This window comes from Tinamus guttatus, unplaced genomic scaffold (genome assembly GCF_059628265.1).
Source record: "Tinamus guttatus ecotype Peru unplaced genomic scaffold, ASM5962826v1 Tinamus_guttatus_pri_ptg000744l, whole genome shotgun sequence".
NCBI classification, from domain to species: domain Eukaryota; kingdom Metazoa; phylum Chordata; class Aves; order Tinamiformes; family Tinamidae; genus Tinamus; species Tinamus guttatus.
In genome coordinates, this window is record NW_028289278.1 from 76,270 (window position 1) to 96,903 (window position 20,634).

Below are 20,634 nucleotides of genomic sequence, written 5' to 3' on the forward strand. Positions count from 1 at the left end.
GAGGCGGCGCCGTCCCCCGGGGCCGGGATGCGCCCAGGTGAGGTCGGAACCGGCGCCGGAGCCGGGAGCGGCGCAGACGGAGCCGGCGGGAGCGGGGGGCGCCGCGGACGCCCCTTCCCGGTGCTGCAGGAGCCGGCGGGGCCGGGCGCCGGCAAAGCTGATCCGCAGCCGGAGCCGCTCCCTGCTCCGCTTCCCGAACCGCGACCCTTTCCGCTCCGGGAAGGGGGAAATTCCCCCATCCGAACCAGCGCACGGAGCGCAGGGCATGGGGGGGACACGCCGCCACCCCGGCCCAGCTTTCGGGCACATTCCAAGACCTGGGAATAGCAGCAGGCAAGACAGGAGGGAGGAAGCAGGAGCAGAACGCTGGAAATATCCCACATCCCAGGAGCTGCGCGGCCTCCGCAACTCCCTCATCCGGGGGCTCTTCCAGGGACCGTGACCTGGCACAACCAGCGGGCAGACGCAGCGGATTAAAACAATCACAAGAGAAAAAAATTCCTCAAAAGCTCTAGCTCCCGTTTCCCTTCTTTTCCCCTTTGCTGCTCCCATTTCCCTTCTTTTTCCCTTTTGCTGTCACATTCCACCCATCCAGAAGCCTTTCCTGGGCTCTCATCCTGCCACGGAGCAGGTCCCTCCGTGCCATCCAGGAGATGCAGCAGCAGCTTCCGAGCTGCTTTTCCATGGATAACGCCCAGCCGGGCGGCAGGTTGCGGGGAGGGGGGGGACGGTTCCAGACCTGCCGGAGTTTCCAACCCTGTGGAAGCAGAAACCTCTTCCTGGCCCAAAACCTGGGTGCAGGGACAGGATCTGGGTGTCCCGCGAGAATGCGGTCCTGCCGGCTGCGCTGCTGGACCCACAGTGAGGAGGGATCCAGGCAGCCCGTGTCCATGGGGATGCAGCCCCTCTGGATGTGCAGCTGGAAGTGCAGCGGGGAGGGATCCAGGCAGCCCATGTCCATAGGGATGTGGCCCCTCTGGATGCGCTCCTGAATCCGCAGCAAGGAAGGATCCAGGCAGCCCGTGTCCGTGGGGACGCGGCCCCTCTGGATGCGCTCCTGGATCCACAGGGAGGAGGGATCGGGACAGCCCGTGTCCATAGCGATGCGGCCCCTCTGGATACGCTCCTGGAAGTCCAGCAGGGAGGGATCCGGGCAGCCCGTGTCCATAGGGATGCAGCCCCTCAGGATGCGCTCCTGGATCCACAGTGAAGAGGGATCCGGGCAGTCCGTGTCCTTGGGGATTCGGCCTCTCTGGCTGCGCTCCTGGATCCGCAGCGAGGAGGGATCCGGGCAGCCCGTGTCCATAGGGATGCAGCCCCTCTGGATGCACTCCTGGAAGTGCAGCAGGGAGGGATCCAGGCAGCCCATGTCCATAGGGATGCGGCCCCTCTGGATGCGCTCCTGGAAGTGCAGCGGGGAGGGATCCGGGCAGCCCGTGTCCATAGGGATGCGCTCCTGGATCTGCAGCAAGGAGGAATCCAGGCAGTCCGTGTCCATAGGGATGCGCTCCTAGATCTGCAGCAAGGAGGAATCCAGGCAGTCCGTGTCCATAGGGATGCGGCCCCTCTGGATGCGCTCCTGGAAGTGCAGCGGGGAGGGATCCGGGCAGCCCGTGTCCATAGGGATGTGGCCCCTCTGGATGTGCTCCTGGATCCACAGCAAGGAAGGATCCAGGCAGCCCGTGTCCGTGGGGACGCGGCCACTCTGGATGCGCTCCTGGATCCGCAGCGAGGAGGGATCCGAGCAGCCCATGTCCATGGCGATGCGGCCCCTCTGGACGCGCTCCTGGATCCACAGCAAGGAGGGATTGGGACAGCCCATGTCCATAGGGATGCAGCCCCTCTGGATACGCTCCTGGAAGTGCAGCAAGGAGGGATCCGGGCAGCCCGTGTCCATAGGGATGTGGCCTCTCTGGATGTGCTCCTGGATCCACAGTGAAGAGGGATCCGGGCAGCCCGTGTCCATAGGGATGCGCTCCTGGATCTGCAGCAAGGAGGAATCCGGGCAGTCCGTGTCCATAGGGATGCGCTCCTGGATCTGCAGCAAGGAGGAATCCGGGCAGTCCGTGTCCATAGGGATGCGCTCCTGGATCCGCAGCTCGGAGGGATCCGGGCAGTCCGTGTCCATAGGGATGCGGCCCCTCTGGATGCGCTCCTGGATCCGCAGCTCGGAGGGATCCGGGCAGCCCGTGTCCACGTCAGGACTCGAGCACCAGCCTCCACCAGCCAGGGGAGACTTTTCCTTGTGGAAAAGCCCCTCTGCAGCCGGCACCGGATCCCATTTCCCCCCAGCTCATCCCATAGGAACATCCCGGCTCCTCCTGCAGCCCCAAGGACCCTCCGGACGCCTCTCTTCTGTATAAAGGCCTTTATTTGACTTAATAGCAAACAAACCACTAGTTAACGCGGGCGTACGTAGCACACCCGTCGCGGCAGGGAAGGGGCCGCGCGCGGAGCCGCGACCGCCCTCTCCTCCCGCCGCCGCCACGCGGGGCCGGGGGGCCCCAAGCACAGCCAGGACTCGGACAACGAAAACACGGAGTCGAACGGGGACAAAGTGTTACACGAGTGGAAGAAAAAATACAAATAAAACAAAAATCTGCAAAAAATAAAGAGATTCTCTTCAAGTTACCAGAATAAGAGGGAATTAAGATTTTTTTTTGTCTTTTTGCGGGCGAGTTAAACACTGAGGAATAGGCCGGGGAAATGGTTACGCAGTTCGGTCCGCTTTCCTGAAGATGCCCTTAATGTGGTCCCTATGGAACAAGGAAAGGATCCTACACGACTCGCTGTGCGTCCGGGACAGGTTTGCACAGCCCTGGGGACAACAGGCACATGGAGAAGGGCCAGGGAAAAAAAAAAGGAGGAAAAAAAAGAAAAATGGAAATAAAAAAAGAGAAGTTCACAAGACAACCCCTCTGCTTGTGCATTCCTGTTCCCAGGAGCGCGGGCTCGTGAGACTCGGATCTCTCCGGCTCCACCTCTGCCTCTCCCCAGGGAAAATCTCCGGCCCTCTTTCCTTTTACTTGAACTCAAAAAAGAGGGGAAAAACCAACACTCCTGGATCCAGATCCAGCCACGCGGGCCGAGGGGCACGGAAAGGGGCCGGAGAAGAGACAAAACTCACCTTGTTCCCGTGCCCCCTTGGCCGAAAGGAAGCCCCGAACGGGGAGGGTTTTCCCATTTTTGCCACCTTTCCGTGAGGGGCCGCGGAGCGAGGGCCGGGTCCTCAGCCCTTCAAAGGGGCCCTGTCTACACAAAGGTTTCACAAGTATAAAATCAAGTCAAATCACTCCAAGACTCTGAATTTAGGACTAAGGAGGCGATTCCGATGGAGACACGACTCGGAGATGCTAAAGTTTCAGGAAAAAGACAGCACTCGTCGCAGTAACATCACGGGGCGGATTCCCTCCCCTGCCCTATATTTTCCTGCTACTCTTTTTTGTTGGAATTATAATACAATGTGCATCTGTGGTAGGAACGCTCCGGGCGGAGGAGCCCTCGGGCGTCAGAAAGTCCATCGGTCGTGGAGCTGGTTGTCGCCGCCGAAGCCGTCGCCGGCCGCGGCCTCGGGGCTCGGCGCGCGCCGCGTGGCGTCCTCGCCGCTCAGGCTCTTGCGGCACACGGGACACGTGTCGTGCTGCAAGGGAAACGCCGGGCTCGGGGCTGCTCCCGTTGGGAAGGCTCCCGTTCCCGGCGCGGCGGAGACCCGGAGCAACCCTCCCGCGTCACTCGTCGCTCCCGCAGGAGCTGTTCCACGGGAACATAAGGAAAAATCCCTTCCCAGTGAGGGTGCCAGAGCCCTGGAACAGGCTGCCCAGAGAGGTTGTGGAGTCTCCTTCTCTGGAGATCTTCAAACCCGCTTGGCCGCAGCCCTGTGCCACGTGCTCTAGGTGACCCTGCGTGTGCAGGGGGCTGCACTGGATGATTCCTAGAGCTCCCTTCCAACCTTCGGCATTCCATGATCCAATGATTCCCCCGGCAGGCTCTTACCAGCTCCAGCCAGGGCACGATGCAGCTGCTGTGGAAGAAGTGGTTGCAGGGGAGCTGCCGGACCTGCTCTGCCACCGCGTAGTCCTCTTTGCACACAGGACACTCCAGACCCGTATCTGCAAGACATGGAACACGGCCTGGATCCCTGGGAATGCCGGGTTTGGTGGTCAGGCTCCCGGGAATGCCGGGCTTGGTGGGCAGGTTCCCTGGGAATGCTGGGTTTGGTGGACAAGCTTCCGGGAATGCCGAGTTTGGTGGGCAGGCTGTGGGAATGCCGAGTTTGGTGGGCAGGCTGTGGGAATGCCGGGTTGTGGTCAGGCTCCCGGGAATGCCGGGTTTGCTGGGCAGGCTCCCGGGAGTGCCGGGTTTGGTGTGCGGGCTCCCGGGAAATGCTGGGTTTGGTGGGCAGGCTGCAGGAATGCCGGGTTTGGTGGGCAGGCTCCCAGGAATGCTGGGTTTGGTGGGCAGGTTCCCTGGGAATGCCAGGTTTGCTGGGCAGGCTCCCGGGAATGCCGGGCTTGGCGGGCAGGCTCCCTGGAAATGCTGGGTTTGGTGGGCAGGCTCCTGGGAATGCCAGGTTTGGTGGGCAGGCTCCTGGGAATGCCGGGCTTGGTGGGCAGGCTCCCGGGAATGCCGGGTTTGGTGGACAGGCTCCCGGGAATGCTGGGTTTGCTCGGCAGGCACCCGGGAATGCCGGGTTTGGTGGGCGCAGGGGAGGCTGGTGCCTCTCGGGCAGCCCGGGGCAGGCAGCAGCAGTGACAGGGACATCCCGAGGGACAGGGTTTGCCCTGGGACGCTCGCGGCAGCGGGAATGTTTGTAGCTTTCCTGGCAGGACAGGAGGGAGAACCGGCAGCTCCCACTGCCCCAGGGATCCCGACGCGCCCGCGACAGGAGGAGGCAGCACAAAGTCCCCGTGCAGTTGGGATCCCTTTCCCGGCCTCCCTCGGGAGGATCCCGAAGCAAAGCAGCGGGTGCCGGGCACCCAAAGCTCCACGGGAGCCCTCCCGCTGCTCCAGGCGCTCCACCATGGGAATGTCCCACCCCGCGCGCTGGATTTGCGGGAAGAAGCCCTGGGCAGTAAAAACAAGGAGGCTGAGCCACCTCCGGCCCTTTAGCAACACCCTTTGGTGGTTTTCTGGGATCCTCATCAGCTTCCAAAGTTCCTTTTGGGATAGAAACAACCGCTGTGTTTCCCCAGGTGGCACCTGGTGCAGATCCTGCTGTTGCAGGAGCCCGAAGCAGCATCTGCCCCTCCTGCAGGAGGAGAAACAGCAAAAAAGGGGGCCCCTTCCCTAGGGCCAAACCTGACTCTGTGCAAGACTGGCCCGGAATTCCCACCGCGAGGAGCGGGGCACCGGCTCCGGCCCGAGCCGCGTCAATCCGGAGAGGCAGCTCCGAGCATTACAGCATGGAAATTCGGATGCTTCTTGGCTTCCCAGACAAGAGACATGGGTGTATAAAAAGAGCCAGACAGAAATATCTGTCATGGAAACAGCCTTTCTAATCAAACAGTGTCTTAACGGAGTGCTTTAGTTTCCAGGAATAGAGCGGCTCCGAGGGAAGGGGATGCGTTGAGACAGCCCTCTGCAAACACACGGAGCAAAATCATCTGGAGGAGCTAATTGCAAAACCATAAACGCTCCAAAACCCCCACGGATCTTTCCTACAGGCTGCATTACAGGAACCTGTGATCTCCACATGACATTTCGGGGGTAATTCAGCAGGAATATGATCGGAGCCTGATCTACCAGCGAGCCAGCCCGAAAGGGAGGGCAGCAACATGCGGAGCCCAACGTTCCTGGGACCACGAACAGCAGAATAAACAGGAGGCTTCAGAAAAGGCCAGGCTGTCGTGGCTCTGGTCTGAGGAGAGCTCAGAGGCTGCACAAACTGCTCTGCAGGAGGGTTTTGCTTTCAGGTCCTGACGGGCTCCGCTGGCAGCGTTCGGAGGTGAGGGGCCAAGAAGAGCTCAACACCAGGGCCAGCAGCAGGAGGGAAGTTGAGGATCTCTGGAGCTAAAAATCCTGCCCATTTCCAGCGCTGAGCCTGGCCAGGCATCCCGAGCACGGAGCAGTGCTGCCCTCTACCCTCCCGGCTCAAGCGGATCCAGGAAAAAGATCCAGCAAAAGAGCCAAATCCTTGGCAGAGGGAACAGGGAGCTCCCAGGCCTAAAGTGAGAATTCCAGGCGCTGCCCTGATCCTTGGGACACCGGAGCGTTTGGGGACAAGGGACAAGCGTGGGGCACAGAGGAGGAGGGGGTGCCGAGCTGCACCTACCAACTTGTTCCTGAGTTACTGTCACTGTCGGGAGAGATGAGATTTTCTCTTTGTCAGCTGGAGGCGGTCCAGTGTTTTCCAACTGTCCCAAGAGCTGGAAAGAACGAAAAAGAAAGGCACGCTGTGGTTGGGAGCGCGAATCCCAGAATCCCAGAATGAGGAATGAGTGGCCTCAGCAGGAACACGCAGAGCTTGACGGTCCAAAAGGGAGAGCAGGGCAGGAGCAGCTCGGCCCAGCGCCGCCGTCCATAAAGCCAAAGGGAAGGGAAAGGGGCCATGGACAAGGGGGAGGGTGTTCCCTGAGTCCTGCAGGATTTGGGGCTGGAAGGGAGGCAGCGGATGCGCTTGGAGAACACGGATGTGCCTGGGTGAGGCTCGTTGAAACGGCAGGCAGGGCTGCTCCTTCAGCTGGGAGACGACAGGAGCGGGACATCCATCGGATCCCGCTGTGCTGAGGGAAGCGCCGTCGCGGAGCAGCGGCTACGGATTCATCCCGGCCCGGGAATGAGCAGATGGCTCCGGCGGGCGCTCCCAGGAGGTGTCAGCACGACACCAGCAGGGACATGAGCTCCCGCTAACGCATCCGGCTGCTCTCCCTTTCCATCCGCGGGATGCCAGCACCCCGGGAGAGACTGTGCATGGATGGAGGCTGGACGCCCCCGCTCCTCAAAGGAGCCAGACAGAGGAGAGGACTCAGCAATTCATCCATCCACAGCCACGGGGGGAAACGGCTCCTGACTCCAGACTGCTGGATTTGGGGAGAGCTCCGGGCCTGACGCACGGGATTTTCATCCCCAGCCTCTGCTGAGCCCATGACAAGGCACCTGCAACCCTGCACCACATTTACATCGGAAAAGAGGCCGACGAAGACAAGGCCAATTCCCAGCTCTTGGCTCCCTCTGAGCGGGCAGGGCACAAGCCAGAGGCCAATGATCTTTTCTAGCCCTCATCTGAGACCAAGAGCTCCGCTCCAGCAGTGGGGTGGACAGGTCAGGAGCCCAAGAGGGGAGGCTTTGGAGGCACAGGTCAAAACCAGCGACAACGGGCTTGCCTGTCCTCCAGCCGGGCACACACGCGGCTCTTACCTGGGTGACAATGGCATCAAGGCCACTCTGTCCCCACGCGTAGTCCCCGGGATTCGAGTGCAGCATCCCACTCCTGCGGATGGGAGCAGGGAGTCAAGGAAAGGGTTTCACCCACACCAAAGTCCAGGAAATGGTTTCACCCGCACTAAAGGCAAGGAAAGGGTTTCACCAGCATCAAACCAGCCCCACGCTCTGCGCAATGCCCCCGCAGAAACCTCCTAGCAGACCCAGACAACTGCTGCTCACTGGCTTCACACAGGGCTCTTGGAGAGCCACGAGCCTTCTACTCACCAGGAAAAGGGGTGCTGGGATCCAGGGATCGCTGAGTTCGCGAAGAAGCCTGCAAAGATCTGCTGGATTATCCTAAAGAGGGGAGGAAAGGAAAGAGAAAAGGAACAAGCTGAGCAAACCAAGGCTAAACCAAGGCAATAGTTTAGCAAGAAGGGGCAGCAAAACACGAAACTCTGCTGGGGTCGGTCCCAGCCACGTCGCGTTGCGGCCGGTGACGTCCCTGCGCTCAAGGGGACTGTGAGACGGCGGCTCGGCTGGGATGAGGGATGTTCCCTCATCGGAGGGTGTGGGAGGGCCGGGAGAAGGAAAGGAAGTGACCGAGTTTCCCAGGCATCGACTGGTTTCCGTGCGGCGAGGGCTGGCGCTGCCCGGCGTGGCGCTGTGCCCAGAGAGACAAAGGGTAGAGATTTGGGTGCGAAAACGTGCGTTTGGGCGGTCCTGGGAGTCCCGCTATCAGCACAAGGGCCACAATTCCATGCAGTTTCTCCCTGGGATGGTGTATTTTCCATGGAATGCCCGGGCACTCACCCTTCGATGGCAGGAGAGCGGTCGGGGCGCGAGCTGCCCCGCGAGCGGTACCTCCGCGCCATGGGCAGCCGCGGCGGGCGGCTCGGGCCCCACAGGTCGGCGTGGGCCTGGTGGCCCCTCTCGTTGTCCCGGCTGTCTTGATCCAGGGAGCTGCTGCTCAGGAAGGGCCTGAAGTCGGGGAAGAACATGGTGTGGTCCAGGTGGTCCCAAAGCTGCGGAGACAAAAGCGCACGCGGCGCCGTGAGCGGACGCGGCGGCTCCGGGAACGGCCGCGCGGAGCCGGCCCAGGGAAACGAAGTCCATCTCCGCACAGGCAACTTGGCACATCCAGAAGGTTGCCATGGCTCCCAGAAAAGGAGTCTGGCAACCAGGCTTAATTATAGCCCAAATGAATCAGCTCCACCGCCCCCAGGAAGACCAGCCGGTCGCCGCTGCTCCGCGCCGTGCCGATGCCAACGGAAAGGGAATTTCGCACCCCGGGCGCCACGAGGCTCCATCCCGTCCTCGGTGGGAAACAGTGCTGGATTTGAGCTGGGAAAGGCTGTTCCCAACCCCTGCTCTGCCCCATGGCTCCCTCCCGCTCAAGCCCCATTGGTTTCAGCCCATCTGGAGGCCTTTCTCCCACAACTGGGATTACCCAGGGATTAGGATAACGGCTGATGCTCTGGCTAAGGGGAGGGCGCTGAAGATTTACGGTTTGGGTTTATGAGGGAAAAACCTCGCTGGTCGTAATGAAACAAGGGGAGTCAGGAAAGAGCCGTTCCACGTGGGAACGTCGGGAGCGCGGGATCAGGAGCAGGACCCTGCGGTTACAGCGGGAATGAAATGCTGTGGCGTGGAACACGAGGCCCTCATCATGCAGCACCACGGGAGGAGAGCAGCTGCTTCCCCATCTCACACCAAATCTGCTCACTTTCCAAGCCTCTCATAGGATCATGGAATGGTTGAGGTTGGAAGGGAGCTCTAGGGATCATCCAGTGCAGCCCCCTGCACACGCAGGGTCACCTAGAGCACGTGGCACAGGGCTGCGGCCAAGCGGGTTTGAAGATCTCCAGAGAAGGAGACTCCACAACCTCTCTGGGCAGCCTGTTCCAGGGCTCTGGCACCCTCACTGGGAAGGGATTTTTCCTGAAGTTCCTGTGGAACTTTTGGTGCTTCAGTTTGGGGCCGTTTCCTCTATTTGTGTCGGTGGCCACCAGTGCAAAGAGGCCGCCCCATCCTCCTCACGGCCTCCCTTGAGGTACTTCTAGACACTGCTCAGGTCCCCTCTCAGCCTTCTCTTCTCCAGCTGAACAGGCCCAGCTCCCTCAGCCTCTCCTCACAGGGCAGATGTTCCAGGCCCCTCCTCATCCTCGGAGCCCAGTTCCAAGCCGAGCACCGTGGAGAATCCCCGTTCCCGACCCACCGAACACCCCACACAGGAGCATTTCGCTCGTTCGCCCGTTCGTTGTGGCCAAGACGCAGCTTTGCGCCGCCGAGAGGAGCTTCGTTTATTATTAATGCCAAAGGCCATTTACATTCACAGAGCGCCCCAGAGCTCCCGGTAAAGCGACACGCGGGCTGGCCATGAGGGATCACTTTATCCCGGCATTCCGGGGACGCGGAGCAGCAGCACCAAAGCAGCAGTTCCCTTCAGGAGCCAAACGGAGCCCACGGAAACAGAGGGGAGGGGAGGCAAACTGGCCAGAAAGACCAGAAAGCAGAAGCAAATAGGTGGGATCCAGATCCATAACGGCGCTGCGAAGGAATTCCGGTTATTTAGGAGCCCAGAGTGTTTTACCGACTGCTGAAAATCCTTTTTCTCCTGCTCCCAGAGCAGCTCCCAGGGCTCCTGACACCAAAGGCCCCTCCGGGATAACTCCCGGTCCCGGCGGGATCGGAGACAGGACTCACCTCTGCGAACTGCGTGGCCGGGCCGTCGTCCAGGCCGCTGCCGTCCAGGAAGCTGCAGGGAAACGGGAGCGTGAGACGGGGCGCGGACGCGGCGGCTCCGGACGGTCCCGGCGCGGCGGAGCCACTGGAGTGGCGGCGACACGCCGGGAGGGCGGCTCCGTATCGCCGCACGGAGCGACGCGCGCAGAAGGGACGGGAAGAACGGGAATTCTGCGTGCGGATCGCTCTGTGTAAACCCGGAGCCGTTTTCTACGGAAGGGAAGGGACTCTCAAAGCTAAAAAGCGGGAATCTGCTACACGCTCCAGAGGATCCCTCCTGTCCCGAGTGACAAGCAGGCGCCTACATTTAAGGAAAGGACAGAGGGTGCCACGAAGTCCCGGCTCCGGCAACACCAGGCCCCGGATTCCGGCTGCGGGAATTCCCAGATCGCCAGGGTTCACGGAACCATCGGCGCCCTCTCCTCCTCACTGATCCCAGCCCAAACAAAGCGGTTTTCCCGGCAGCTCCTCAAGGCTGGATACGGCAAACCGAGCCCGGGAGGGCAGCGCATCCCGCACGGCCCCCTTGGGAAAGGTGTTTCCTCCCTCCGGGCCGGAGAGCCCCGGGCTCAACAGAGGGAAAAACCACAGGGATTTTGACTCCCTGGAATTTCAGCTCCAAACCACAGTGGGTTTTGCTCTAACGGAGCAGACAAAAAACCCAAAAACCCGTCCGAGGTTTTGCCCATGGGACCTGGCTCAGCTCCGATTTAAAATTTCCCTCGTATTAAACATCCTCTCCCAGCCCCTCCGGGTGCCTCCGGCATGGAGCACGGGATCCCGTGTGTCCAGCTTCCTCTGGCACAAGGGATTTGGAGGGAAGCTCTTCCTTCACGCCTTTATTCCTTATTTTCTCCTCTGTGCCTGCCGCGGGGAGCTCCGCGCGCGCCGATCCGGCGCGTCCGTTACCTGGAATCATCCGTGACTTCCTCGATGAAGCCCGATTCGCACCTGGGGCACGTGTATTCCTGCAAGGAGAGAGCAGCTCGGGGTTAGCTCGCAATTCCGGGAAACGGGAACGCTCCGAAGGCGACACGCGGACAGGCAGAACCTAACGTGGATCCTGATCTTCACACCCTGCCGAGGCATCCTGGATTTCTGGTTTATTAGGGAATCTCAAACCTGTGGCTACAGTAGATATTCCAAACATTCCCGCTCCTCCAAGCACTTCCCTGAACGGGAATGCCCCAGGCAGGCGGCCGGTTCCGGCTCCTTTGGGACCCTCCGGATTCACGGATCGGCTTCAATTCCGGGCGAAGCGTTGCCCAAACCCAGGAACTCCCTCCAGATCCGCCCCATCCCGCTGCCCAGCGGGAGGAGACGGCTCATTCCCAGCAGGGATTTTCAACCCAGAATTCCAGGGAAGAGCGGAAAGCGGTTCCCTTCCCGCTGAGGCTTTGCGGAGCACGGGTTATCCCTGCCAATGGAGCAAACCTCCTTCGAGGAGCACCACGATTCCCCTCGTTTTAGCTGGAATGCTGGTTATAGGGAAAGCACCCGCTGGGAAAAAGGAATTAGACGGGAAAGGCCAATTCGTACGTTGAGGCTTTGGGCAGAAGCGGAGCCGGGCAGGGATTCCCGGGCACGCGGAGCCCAGCGGGAACGTCCGCACGGCCGGAGCGTGGGATCCCGCTCCTCGGGATCCAAGACGGAGGCGCAGAGGGAGCTGCCGGGAAGGGCCTTGCAAAACGGGGAGCGCTTCCAGGCATCCCTCTTCAGAGAGGCCGGGAATGAGGAGCTGGAAACCAGGGATACTTGGCATTTCCTCAAAAGGAGGAATATGGATCATCAAAACACCGCGGCAGGAAGAGCCTTTCCAGCAGCACCAGGGCGGGCATCCCGCGCTGCCCAAATCCCTGCCTTTTCCTTATCCAAACCAGCCCTAGGAAAGATCCCAGCCGCATCCATGTCCCGGGAATGCCGCTGTGTCCCGGCCCGCAGCTCCGCCGCCGCTCCGAGCTGCCGGAGCGGAGGATGCCGGGCAGGGAAGCCCTTTTGTGGGGACAAGGGGATCACGGCGGCGAATTCCCAGCGGAGCCTCCGTCCGAGCAGGCGCCGGGGTTAAATATCGGCACCGTCGGAGAGCAGAGGCTGCCGGCTGCAGTTTGCAGGTCCTTTCTGGAAGCTTTTGGAGGTTTTTCCATGTTACAATCCGCGTGGAAATTCCCGGCATCCCGCCCAGAACTCGACCGTGGAGTCGGGACTTGGATGGGGATAAAAACGGCAGCATCTGGGGTCAAGGGCTGCGGAGGGAGGGAAGGATCCCGAACCCCCCGCCGCATCCCGGCGTTCCCGGCGCCCGTGTTGGGAAGCGCAGGGGGCCGATTTCCTTCCAGCACCCCCTTCTTCCAGCGGCGCTTCGGTCTGGCGCTCCGCATTGTCCAAAGGGAAAATAAACCCAAATCCCCGGAGCGGCCGGGCCACCAGGAGCCCTCTGGAAGCAGCCCCCTCCACAAGGATCCTGCTGCATCCCGGGATGCGGCCGGCCGATCCCGAAGCAGCCGGAGGCTCCGTGTCGGCCGAGCGCGTCCGGCGTTAGACCCGATCCCGCAGCAGGGAGACCCCGGAGGGCTCCCGGCCCCCGCGCTCCCATCGCTCCAAGGAAACGCTTGGAAAACGCAAGGAAACCCCGTGGCGCCTTCCTGGGACAGGGAAGGCTGCTCTGCATCCCTCATCCCACGGCCTCGGGAAGAGCGGGAAGAGGCGCAGCGCCGGCTCCCGGGATCTGCCACGGGGACTGACACGGAGCGGGAGAGCCCAAGGCCCTGCCGGGATTCCCTGCGCCTCTCCCGGCCCTTCCCGAGGGGCGGCCGCATCCCGGGATAGCCGGAGCGCGTCGGGAGCGGCGAGCGGAGCAGGGGAAGCCGCTCATCCGGGCGGACGGCACCGGGGGACGCGGATGCATCCGGCTCCCCACACGCTCCTGCCGGACGACACACGATCCGGAGCCCCGCGGATGTCCCGGGAACGGCCCTGCCGGCTTCCCAGAGGGAATCCGCTGCCAACGGGCGGCAAAAACCATCGCGCTGCGTCTCATTCCAAAGGGAAGGGACAGGATTGAGGCCTGCGGCCACAAAACTGCCCCGCTCCGACCGGGGCACGCCGGCTGCTCCCACCCCGCATCCGGGACGGAAAATCTGGGAATTCCGCAAAACGGGAGCGATTCACTCACGAGGTTATTGCTAAAGCCTTGGCACTAACTGTGTTTGTAGGGACCAAACCACCCCCGAGGGCTCCGGGGCTGAGAACCGGCGTGCGGAGGACACGGAGCAGGCGGGAGCCCCGCGCCGGCTTCCCGGGAGCTCTGGAAATAGAAACTGGAGCAGCGGCCGCGGGGAGCCGGCGGGAGGGATCCGCCTGCGCGCGGGGACGCGGCGACCTCCTTAGCGCCCGCGGAGCTCGGCCGGCAGCGGGAACCGGGGTGCGAAGGGGCCTCCGCAGCCCCGGGTCGCGTTCGCGGCGCCAACGGAACCGGGTGTCGACGTCCCAGGTCCTGAGCACGGAGGGGCTCGGGCGCCTCTTGGCCAGCGGCTCTTCCCAGCAAAACGGAGCTGGGAACGCTGGAGAGAAAACTGCTGGAGTCAGCGACGGATAGCGGGGGTGAGAAGGGAGAGACAAACCGGACCGGGAGGCAGGAGGGAAGCGGGAACGTCCGCAGGGAAGCCAGCGGCTCCGCGTGCGAGGAGCCGGGAGGACGGAGCCTTCCCGGGGCAGGACGGAGCCTTCCCGGGGCAGGACGGAGCCTCCGCGGGGCAGGACGGAGCCTCCGCGGGGCCGCTCCGGTGGCACCGGCTCCGCAGCCCGTCGGGGCGGCAGTCCCGGGAACGCCGCGGCTCCAGGCTGGGCTCTCCATGGATCCGCACGCGGATCTGCTCCCGGCCACCAAGGGAGAAGCCGGCGCAGAGGCGGCTCCGACGCTCCCGAGCGGCCGGGGAGGAGAAGGGAGCCGTAACCCCGGTATAACGTGGCCTCCCGGCCCGCGGCGCCCGGCCGCGCACGGGGACGCCGGGACGCGGGGACATCGGGATACGGGGACATCGGGGACGGCGGCACAAGGACGAGCCCGGCCGCGCTGCGGATGCGGCCGGGACGGCTCCCGCGGCTCCGCGGGAAGGACACGGACACCCGGGCGCTCCCCGCGTCCCGGGGCTGCCCCGCGAATGGGGAGGATACGGGGGGCCACGGCGGCCCCGGTCACCGGGAAGGGGGTGGCCCGTCCCCCCCGCCGCCCCCGCTATGGGGCCGGGCGCCCCTGGGGGGCGGCAGCTCCTCCCACGGGGGCACCGGGGGGTCCCTGTCCCCTGCGGGAGCCGGTGACCGGGAGCCGGGGGGGGGCTCCGCGCCCCTTCCCCATAGCAGCCCCATAGGCGGGTGTGGAGGGGGGGTCACCCCAATTCACCGCACGCTGACACGTGCGGCCGCCCCAGGGGTCGCCCCGCGCGGGGCCGCGGCGCTTACCGGCAGCTTGGGGCGCACCTCGCCCTTGCAGCTGTGGCAGAAGAAGCGGTGCTGGGACACGGCGGCCGCCGCCGCCTCCGCCATCTTCTCGCGGCCCCCTCCGCCGCCGCCGCCTGCCGTCAGTCCTCCGCGGGGGCAGCGAGGCGCCGGCCGGCGCGGGCAGAGCGCCGCCGCCGCAGCGCCCCGCTAGCCGCTCGCTTCCGCCGCGCTCTCCTGCGCCGCGCCGCCGCGGGGGATGGCGCGTCACCGCGGCCCGACGAGACGAGACGAGGCGGGCAGAGCGCCGCCGCCGGTCCTCCAGGGCGGCAAGAGAGGCGCCGGGAGGACCGGAAGTAGCCGCCGGCGGCCGGAAGCGGTGGTTGCCATAGCTGCGGCCTGGGCCTAGGTGAGTGCAGGCCGCGTGGAGGTGGATCCGGGCCTCTTCCCCGGGTCCTTGGGGGGACGCGGCGGCCCCGCGGCCTCCACGCGGCCTCCGAGCGCGGCCTCCGAGCGCGGCCTCCGAGGCCGGCCGGCGCCATGACGCAGGCGGAGATCAAGCTGTGCGCGCTGCTGCTGCGCGAGCACTTCGGGGAGATCGTGGAGAGCGTCGGCGCCCGCCTGCTCGCCGCGGGCGCCCAGCCGCTGCGCGCGCTCGTCACCGCCACGGGGCTGTCGCTGCAGCAGGTAGCACCGCAGTGCCCGGGAGGCCAGGCCGGGGCAGCGCCCGTTGTTCACCCCTTAACGGAACCGTTGTTGTAGGTGAAGAAGGCGCTTTGCGTGCTCATCCAGCACAACCTGGTGACCTACCAGGCGCAGAAGCGCGGCGGCGTGGAGTACGAGGCGCAGTGCCCACGCGTGCTGCGGATCCTGCGCTACCCGCGCTACATCTACACCGCCAAGGCGCTCTACGGCGACACGGGCGAGCTCGTCGTGGAGGAGCTGCTGCTCAACGGCAAGATGACCATGAGCGCCGTGGTGAGGAAGGTCGCCGACCGGCTCACGGAGACCATGGAAGGTGGGAGCCCGCGGGGGTCCCTGGAGAAGGGATCTGGGGCGGGCGGAGGCGGCCGCTCGGGGCCAGGGAATCATAGAATCAGGGAATGGTTGAGGTTGGAAGGGAGCTCTGGGGATCATCCAGTGCAGCCCCCTGCACACGCAGGGTCACCTAGAGCACGTGGCACAGGGCTGCGGCCAAGCGGGTTTGAAGATCTCCAGAGAAGGAGACTCCACAACCTCTCTGGGCAGCCTGTTCCAGGGCTCTGGCACCCTCACTGGGAAGGGATTTTTCCTGAAGTTCCTGTGGAACTTTTGGTGCTTCCGTTTGGGGCCGTTTCCTCTAGTTGTGTCGGTGGCCACCAGTGCAAAGAGGCCGCCCCATCCTCCTCACGGCCTCCCTTGAGGTACTTCTAGACACTGCTCAGGTCCCCTCTCAGCCTTCTCTTCTCCAGCTGAACAGGCCCAGCTCCCTCAGCCTCTCCTCACAGGGCAGATGTTCCAGGCCCCTCCTCATCCTCGGAGCCCTGCGCTGGCCTCTCTCCAGCAGCTCCACATCCCTCTTGTCCTGTGGAGCCCAGAACTGGACACAATCCTGCAGATGTGGCCTCAGCAGGGCTGAGCAGAGGGGCAGGATCCCCTCCCTGGACCTGCTGCAGACGCTCTCCTTAACGCAGCCCAGGATCCCATTGGCCTTCCTGGCCACGAGGGCACCTGCTGCCCCATGGTCACCTTGTCACCCACCAGGGAATGTGCCACTGAGCTGCGCTCTGCTTGTCCTGTGCAGCCACCCCAGGGAAGCAGGAGGGGACAGAGAAAGTAGTTTCGCTTTTTAAGGTGCCATAAGGGAGAATGGGGACAAGGGATGGGGAGAAAGCTCTGCTCGGCAGCCGGATGCACGGACATGGGCAGGGAGGGTGGCAGTTTTCAGGAGATGGGATGCGAAATGTGTGAGACCAGAGTGGGTGCGCAGAGAAGGAGGTGCCCAAAGAGGCTTTAAGCGCCCGCTCCGAGCGGCTCCCGGGGCAGCACGGCGCTCGCCGCGTCCTCCGGAACCGGCGCCGCCGCTCACGCCGCCGCCCTGCGCAGACGGGAAGACCATGGAGTACGCGGACGTGTCGAGCACGTTCGTGCGCCTGGCGGACACGCACTTCGTGCAGCGCTGCCCGCAGGCGGCCGAGCCCGCGGGGCCGCCCGCCGCGTCGCCCGCGCTGGTTCTCAGCGAGAAGGACATGTACGCGGTGCCCCGGCTGAGCCTCGCAGGTGAGACCTCCCGCGCGGGGCCCGCGGGATCCGCGCGCCCGGCCGCGCGTTCCAACCCAGCGCCGCCTTCGGGAAAACAGGGAGAGGGAAGCGGACGCGGTCGTGCGACGAGGACGAGGCCCCGGAGCACAAGGCTAAAAAGCAGAAGCGAGACGGAGACGGTGCCGAGGTAGGGGATGTTCCTCGGACCCCAGGCAGCGTCACCCCTGGCTCTGCAGGCCACGAGGTGGAGCTGGGACCTGTCCCCTGTGTGAGACGTCCGATACCTCCGTCCCTGTCCCCTCCGGGCTCAGCATCTCCCTCCTCTGCTTGAGCACGAGGGCTCGAGGTGCCCAGTGCATTCAAAAGCGTCCAAACGTCTCCAAACGCGTTCAAAAGCGTCCAAACGTCTCCAAACGCGTTCAAAAGCGTCCAAACGTCTCCAAACGCGTTCAAACACATCCAAACGCCTCCAAATGCATCCAAACACATCCTCCTCGGGGCAGAAACGAGTGGCAGGATCCCGGGTCTCCTCCCTTGGCTCTTTCCCCGCAGCCTCCGCCCGACGACGGCATTTACTGGCAAGTCAACATCGACCGGTTCCACCAGCACTTCCGAGACCAGGGAATAGTGAGCGCCGTGGCCAACCGCATGGACCAGGTGCGGGTTTCCGAAGGGCCGCGGCGCCGCCGGCTCTGCTGGAATTCCTGCTCCGGAGGGGCGGGCGGGAAGAGGCAGCCGGCGGCTCCGGCGGCTCTGACGGCCGCTTCCCGCAGACGAGCAGCGAGATCGTGCGGACGATGCTGCGCATGAGCGAGGTGACCACGTCGTCGAGCGCGCCGCACACGCAGCCGCTCTCCTCCAACGAGGTGAGCGCCGCCGCGCCGGGGCTCCCACCGCCGGCGTTCCCGATGCGTCGTGTTCCCTGCGGGAGCTGCTGGAATTCCCACTCCGGAGACAGGATGGTTCCTAGAGCGGGATGCCGAGGATGAAGCGCTTGCAGTTTCAGGCAACCTGGTGGTTTGGTCATTTTACCACCACTCATATTCCATCCGTTCCCCTTCCCGTAGATATTCCGATCTCTTCCCGCCGGATACAACATCGTGAAGCAGGTTCTGGATCAGTATCTCACGCTGCTGGCAGATGACCCAGTGAGTAACCCGGGATCAGCCCAACGGCCGGGCCCTGCGTCCCGCTGCCACGGGGAAGAGGCTGTTCCCCCTCCTGCCTCCGGATAAACCTGTCCCGCTCGGCACGAGGTTCCAGTGTCCGGGATTACCCATCCAGTGGGGAGACCGCAGGACTATGCTGAAAATGAATCTCATTGTGTTCAAAGTAGCTTCAGGCTGTTAAGATTTTTCTTCAGGAAGAAACTTCAGGATATTCTGCCCCAAATGACCCTTTCCAGTCAGGATTCTCTGCAGATCAGGATTTTGCTAACTCTGCCACGTACTGACCTCGGTTTTTCTGTCCTTAGCTGGAGTTCGTGGGTAAATCCGGGGACAGCGGCGGGGGAATGTACACGGTCAGTATCCTTTGTGCCGAGCTGCCGGGGGCAGCTCCCAGCCTCGGCGCTTCCCGGCGCGTCCCGCGATTCCCAAGGGCTCCCGTTATCCCTTGATGAAGCCTGTGCAGATCTTCACAAGGCTCTTGCGTCCCTGGCAACGGCGACCCTGGAATCCATTGTGGAGGAAAGGTAAAGCGGCGATTGGAAGATCTTAAGAGCCTTCCTGGCCCTTTCTCCTTCCTCTTTTTCCATCCCAATCCACGGATTTCATTCGTTTTCTCTCCCCCTTAGGTTTGGCTCCCGCTGTGCCAGGATATTTCGCTTGCTGCTGCGGAAGAAGCATCTGGAGCAGAAGCAAGTGGAGGACTTTGCCATGATCCCGGCCAAGGAGGCCAAGGACATGCTGTACAAAATGCTCTCCGAGAACCTGGTGTCCCTGCAGGTGAGCGATCCCGCTCCGGTGCCGGCGGAAGCCAGCGGGACGGAGACCTCCCCTTCCCTTTGCCCCCCGCTAGGAGATTCCCAAGACTCCGGACCACGCGCCGTCCCGGACCTTCTACCTCTACACCGTGAACGTCCTGTCCGCGGCGCAGATGCTGCTGCACAGGTGCTACAAGGTACCTTTTCGTGGTGTCCCAGCGCCCTTTTGGGGGTTTTTCTCCCCAAAAAAGCCTTCCCCCAAGGGGAAGGGCATTTCCCGGAGCCCCTCAGCTGGGTGGCAACAAGCTCCTGTGTCCCTGCGTCCCCGTGGTGGCCGGCAGCGCCGCGGGGTGGCCCGTCCTGCGGCCGACCCCGACCGTCGCCTCTCCCCAGAGCGTGGCCAACCTCATCGAGCGGCGGCAGTTCGAGACCAAGGAGAACAAGTGAGGGCTGCGGGGCGGCCACGAGCCCCGGAACCGCGTGGGACCCCGAGCCCCGGGGCCACGCGGGACCCCGAGCCCCGTCCTCGTCCCCGCAGGCGCCTCCTGGAGAAGTCGCAGCGCGTCGAGGCCATCCTGGCCTCCATGCAGGCCACGGGCGCCGAGGAGGGGCAGCTGCAGGAGATCGAGGAGATGATCACGGCGCCCGAGCGGCAGCAGCTCGAGGCCCTCAAGCGCAACGTGAACAAGTGCGTGGGGGCGCCGGGGCCGCGCGGCCGCCCGCCCTCGCCCGCTGCCCGCGGCCCCTCTCGTCCCCAGGATCGACGCCAGCGAGAACCAGGTGGACGAGACCATCTTCGTGCTGGAGTCCTTCATCGAGAGCACCTTGAAGAAGCCCTGAGGGGGCCCGGCGGGGACAGCGCTGTCCCCGGGGCGTCACCGCGGGTCCCTTTCTGTAGAGGAAAATAAAAAGTAAGCGGCAACCGCGTGGTGCTGCCGGAGAGAGCGGTGGGGACAGGGTGATGTTGTCCCGTGGGACAGGGGGTGATGGCAGCCCTGGGTGCTCACGTGTAGCCGCTGTCCCCTGCCTGTGCCCAAGGGTGGCCCTGCCGGGCGGGTGGCCCTGTCCCTGGAGCGGGTGGCCCTGTCCTCAATGTCCCAGGGCTGGTGCTGCCCTGGGTTGGGGGGGCTGTTCTGTCCCCTCCTGTGGCACTGGCGCTGTCCGTCCCCCCACCTGGGAGGTGACACTATCTGGGGGAGCCAGGGGGGTCCTGGTGTCCTTGTCCCTTCCCTGGTGGCCGCAGAGCACAGAAGGGACAGGGCGCTCGTCCCTCGGCAGCCGAGCGGCTTTATTGCATCCAAACAGTGACCGCGGTTACAAGAAAACCAAGAAAAGTGCTAAAATCTGCTACGGGTGACCCGTCTGCGCGCGGAGCCACCGCTGCCCCGTGCTGGGCGCGACGGCAGCGGCGTCACCTTCAATCCATAAATAGTTCTGTGCAATGGGCGAAGCGCTGCCCCCGCGGGGACAGGGCAACCCTCATTTAGTCGGCAGGAGAAAGGGGGGAGTCTTTGGAGTTCTGTATGTACAAAAAGCGGCAACCGAAAATATAGATTCTCTATTTGCTCTCTGTACACGTCTGTATAGGAAATATTTAAAAGGAGGAAAACAGATCTCGAGTCTTTCTAAAAAAAATACATCGTAGTTATGAGCGAGGCGGCCACGAGGCCAGTGGCACTGGGGACAGGAGGGGACAGGGCGCCGGCAGCGTCCGCCTGCCCGGGCACAGCGGGGCCCCGGCTCATCCCACTTCATCCGTGCGGACCCGTTGGGGCCTCGGGCTCTGGGATTGGAGCTGGATTTGGCCCCGTCCGCTGCGAATCCCGCGGCGCCGTCTCCAAGCGGCAGCACCGCGGCCGGGGGGTTCGTCCGGAGGCTCCGGGGCCGCGACGTCCCCGCGGGGCCTGTCCCGGTGCGCCCGTCCCGGC

General features: G+C 63.6%; 2 protein-coding genes across 2 annotated transcripts; one reads left to right on the top strand and one right to left on the bottom strand.

Moving 5' to 3' along the window:
- Positions 1–3,505: 3,505 nt before the first annotated feature.
- RNF115 (ring finger protein 115) lies at positions 3,506–14,746 on the bottom strand. The gene is made up of 9 exons (XM_088537304.1): positions 14,566–14,746; positions 11,017–11,075; positions 10,069–10,120; positions 8,176–8,387; positions 7,648–7,719; positions 7,357–7,429; positions 6,272–6,365; positions 3,994–4,109; positions 3,506–3,640 (listed from the first exon to the last, which is right to left on the bottom strand). Exons 1-9 carry the CDS (start codon positions 14,647–14,649, stop codon positions 3,509–3,511), a joined length of 894 nt encoding a protein of 297 aa, XP_088393430.1. The 5' UTR covers positions 14,650–14,746; the 3' UTR covers positions 3,506–3,508.
- A 323-nt stretch (positions 14,747–15,069) lies between these two features.
- On the top strand, positions 15,070–19,561 carry POLR3C (RNA polymerase III subunit C). The gene is made up of 14 exons (XM_088537317.1): positions 15,070–15,228; positions 15,304–15,559; positions 16,627–16,800; positions 16,881–16,969; positions 17,335–17,439; positions 17,556–17,648; positions 17,850–17,930; positions 18,257–18,308; positions 18,415–18,475; positions 18,578–18,728; positions 18,802–18,903; positions 19,100–19,149; positions 19,245–19,394; positions 19,465–19,561. The coding sequence occupies exons 1-14, from the start codon at positions 15,082–15,084 to the stop codon at positions 19,544–19,546; spliced, it is 1,593 nt and encodes a 530-aa protein (XP_088393443.1). The 5' UTR covers positions 15,070–15,081; the 3' UTR covers positions 19,547–19,561.
- The last annotated feature ends 1,073 nt before the right edge of the window (positions 19,562–20,634 follow it).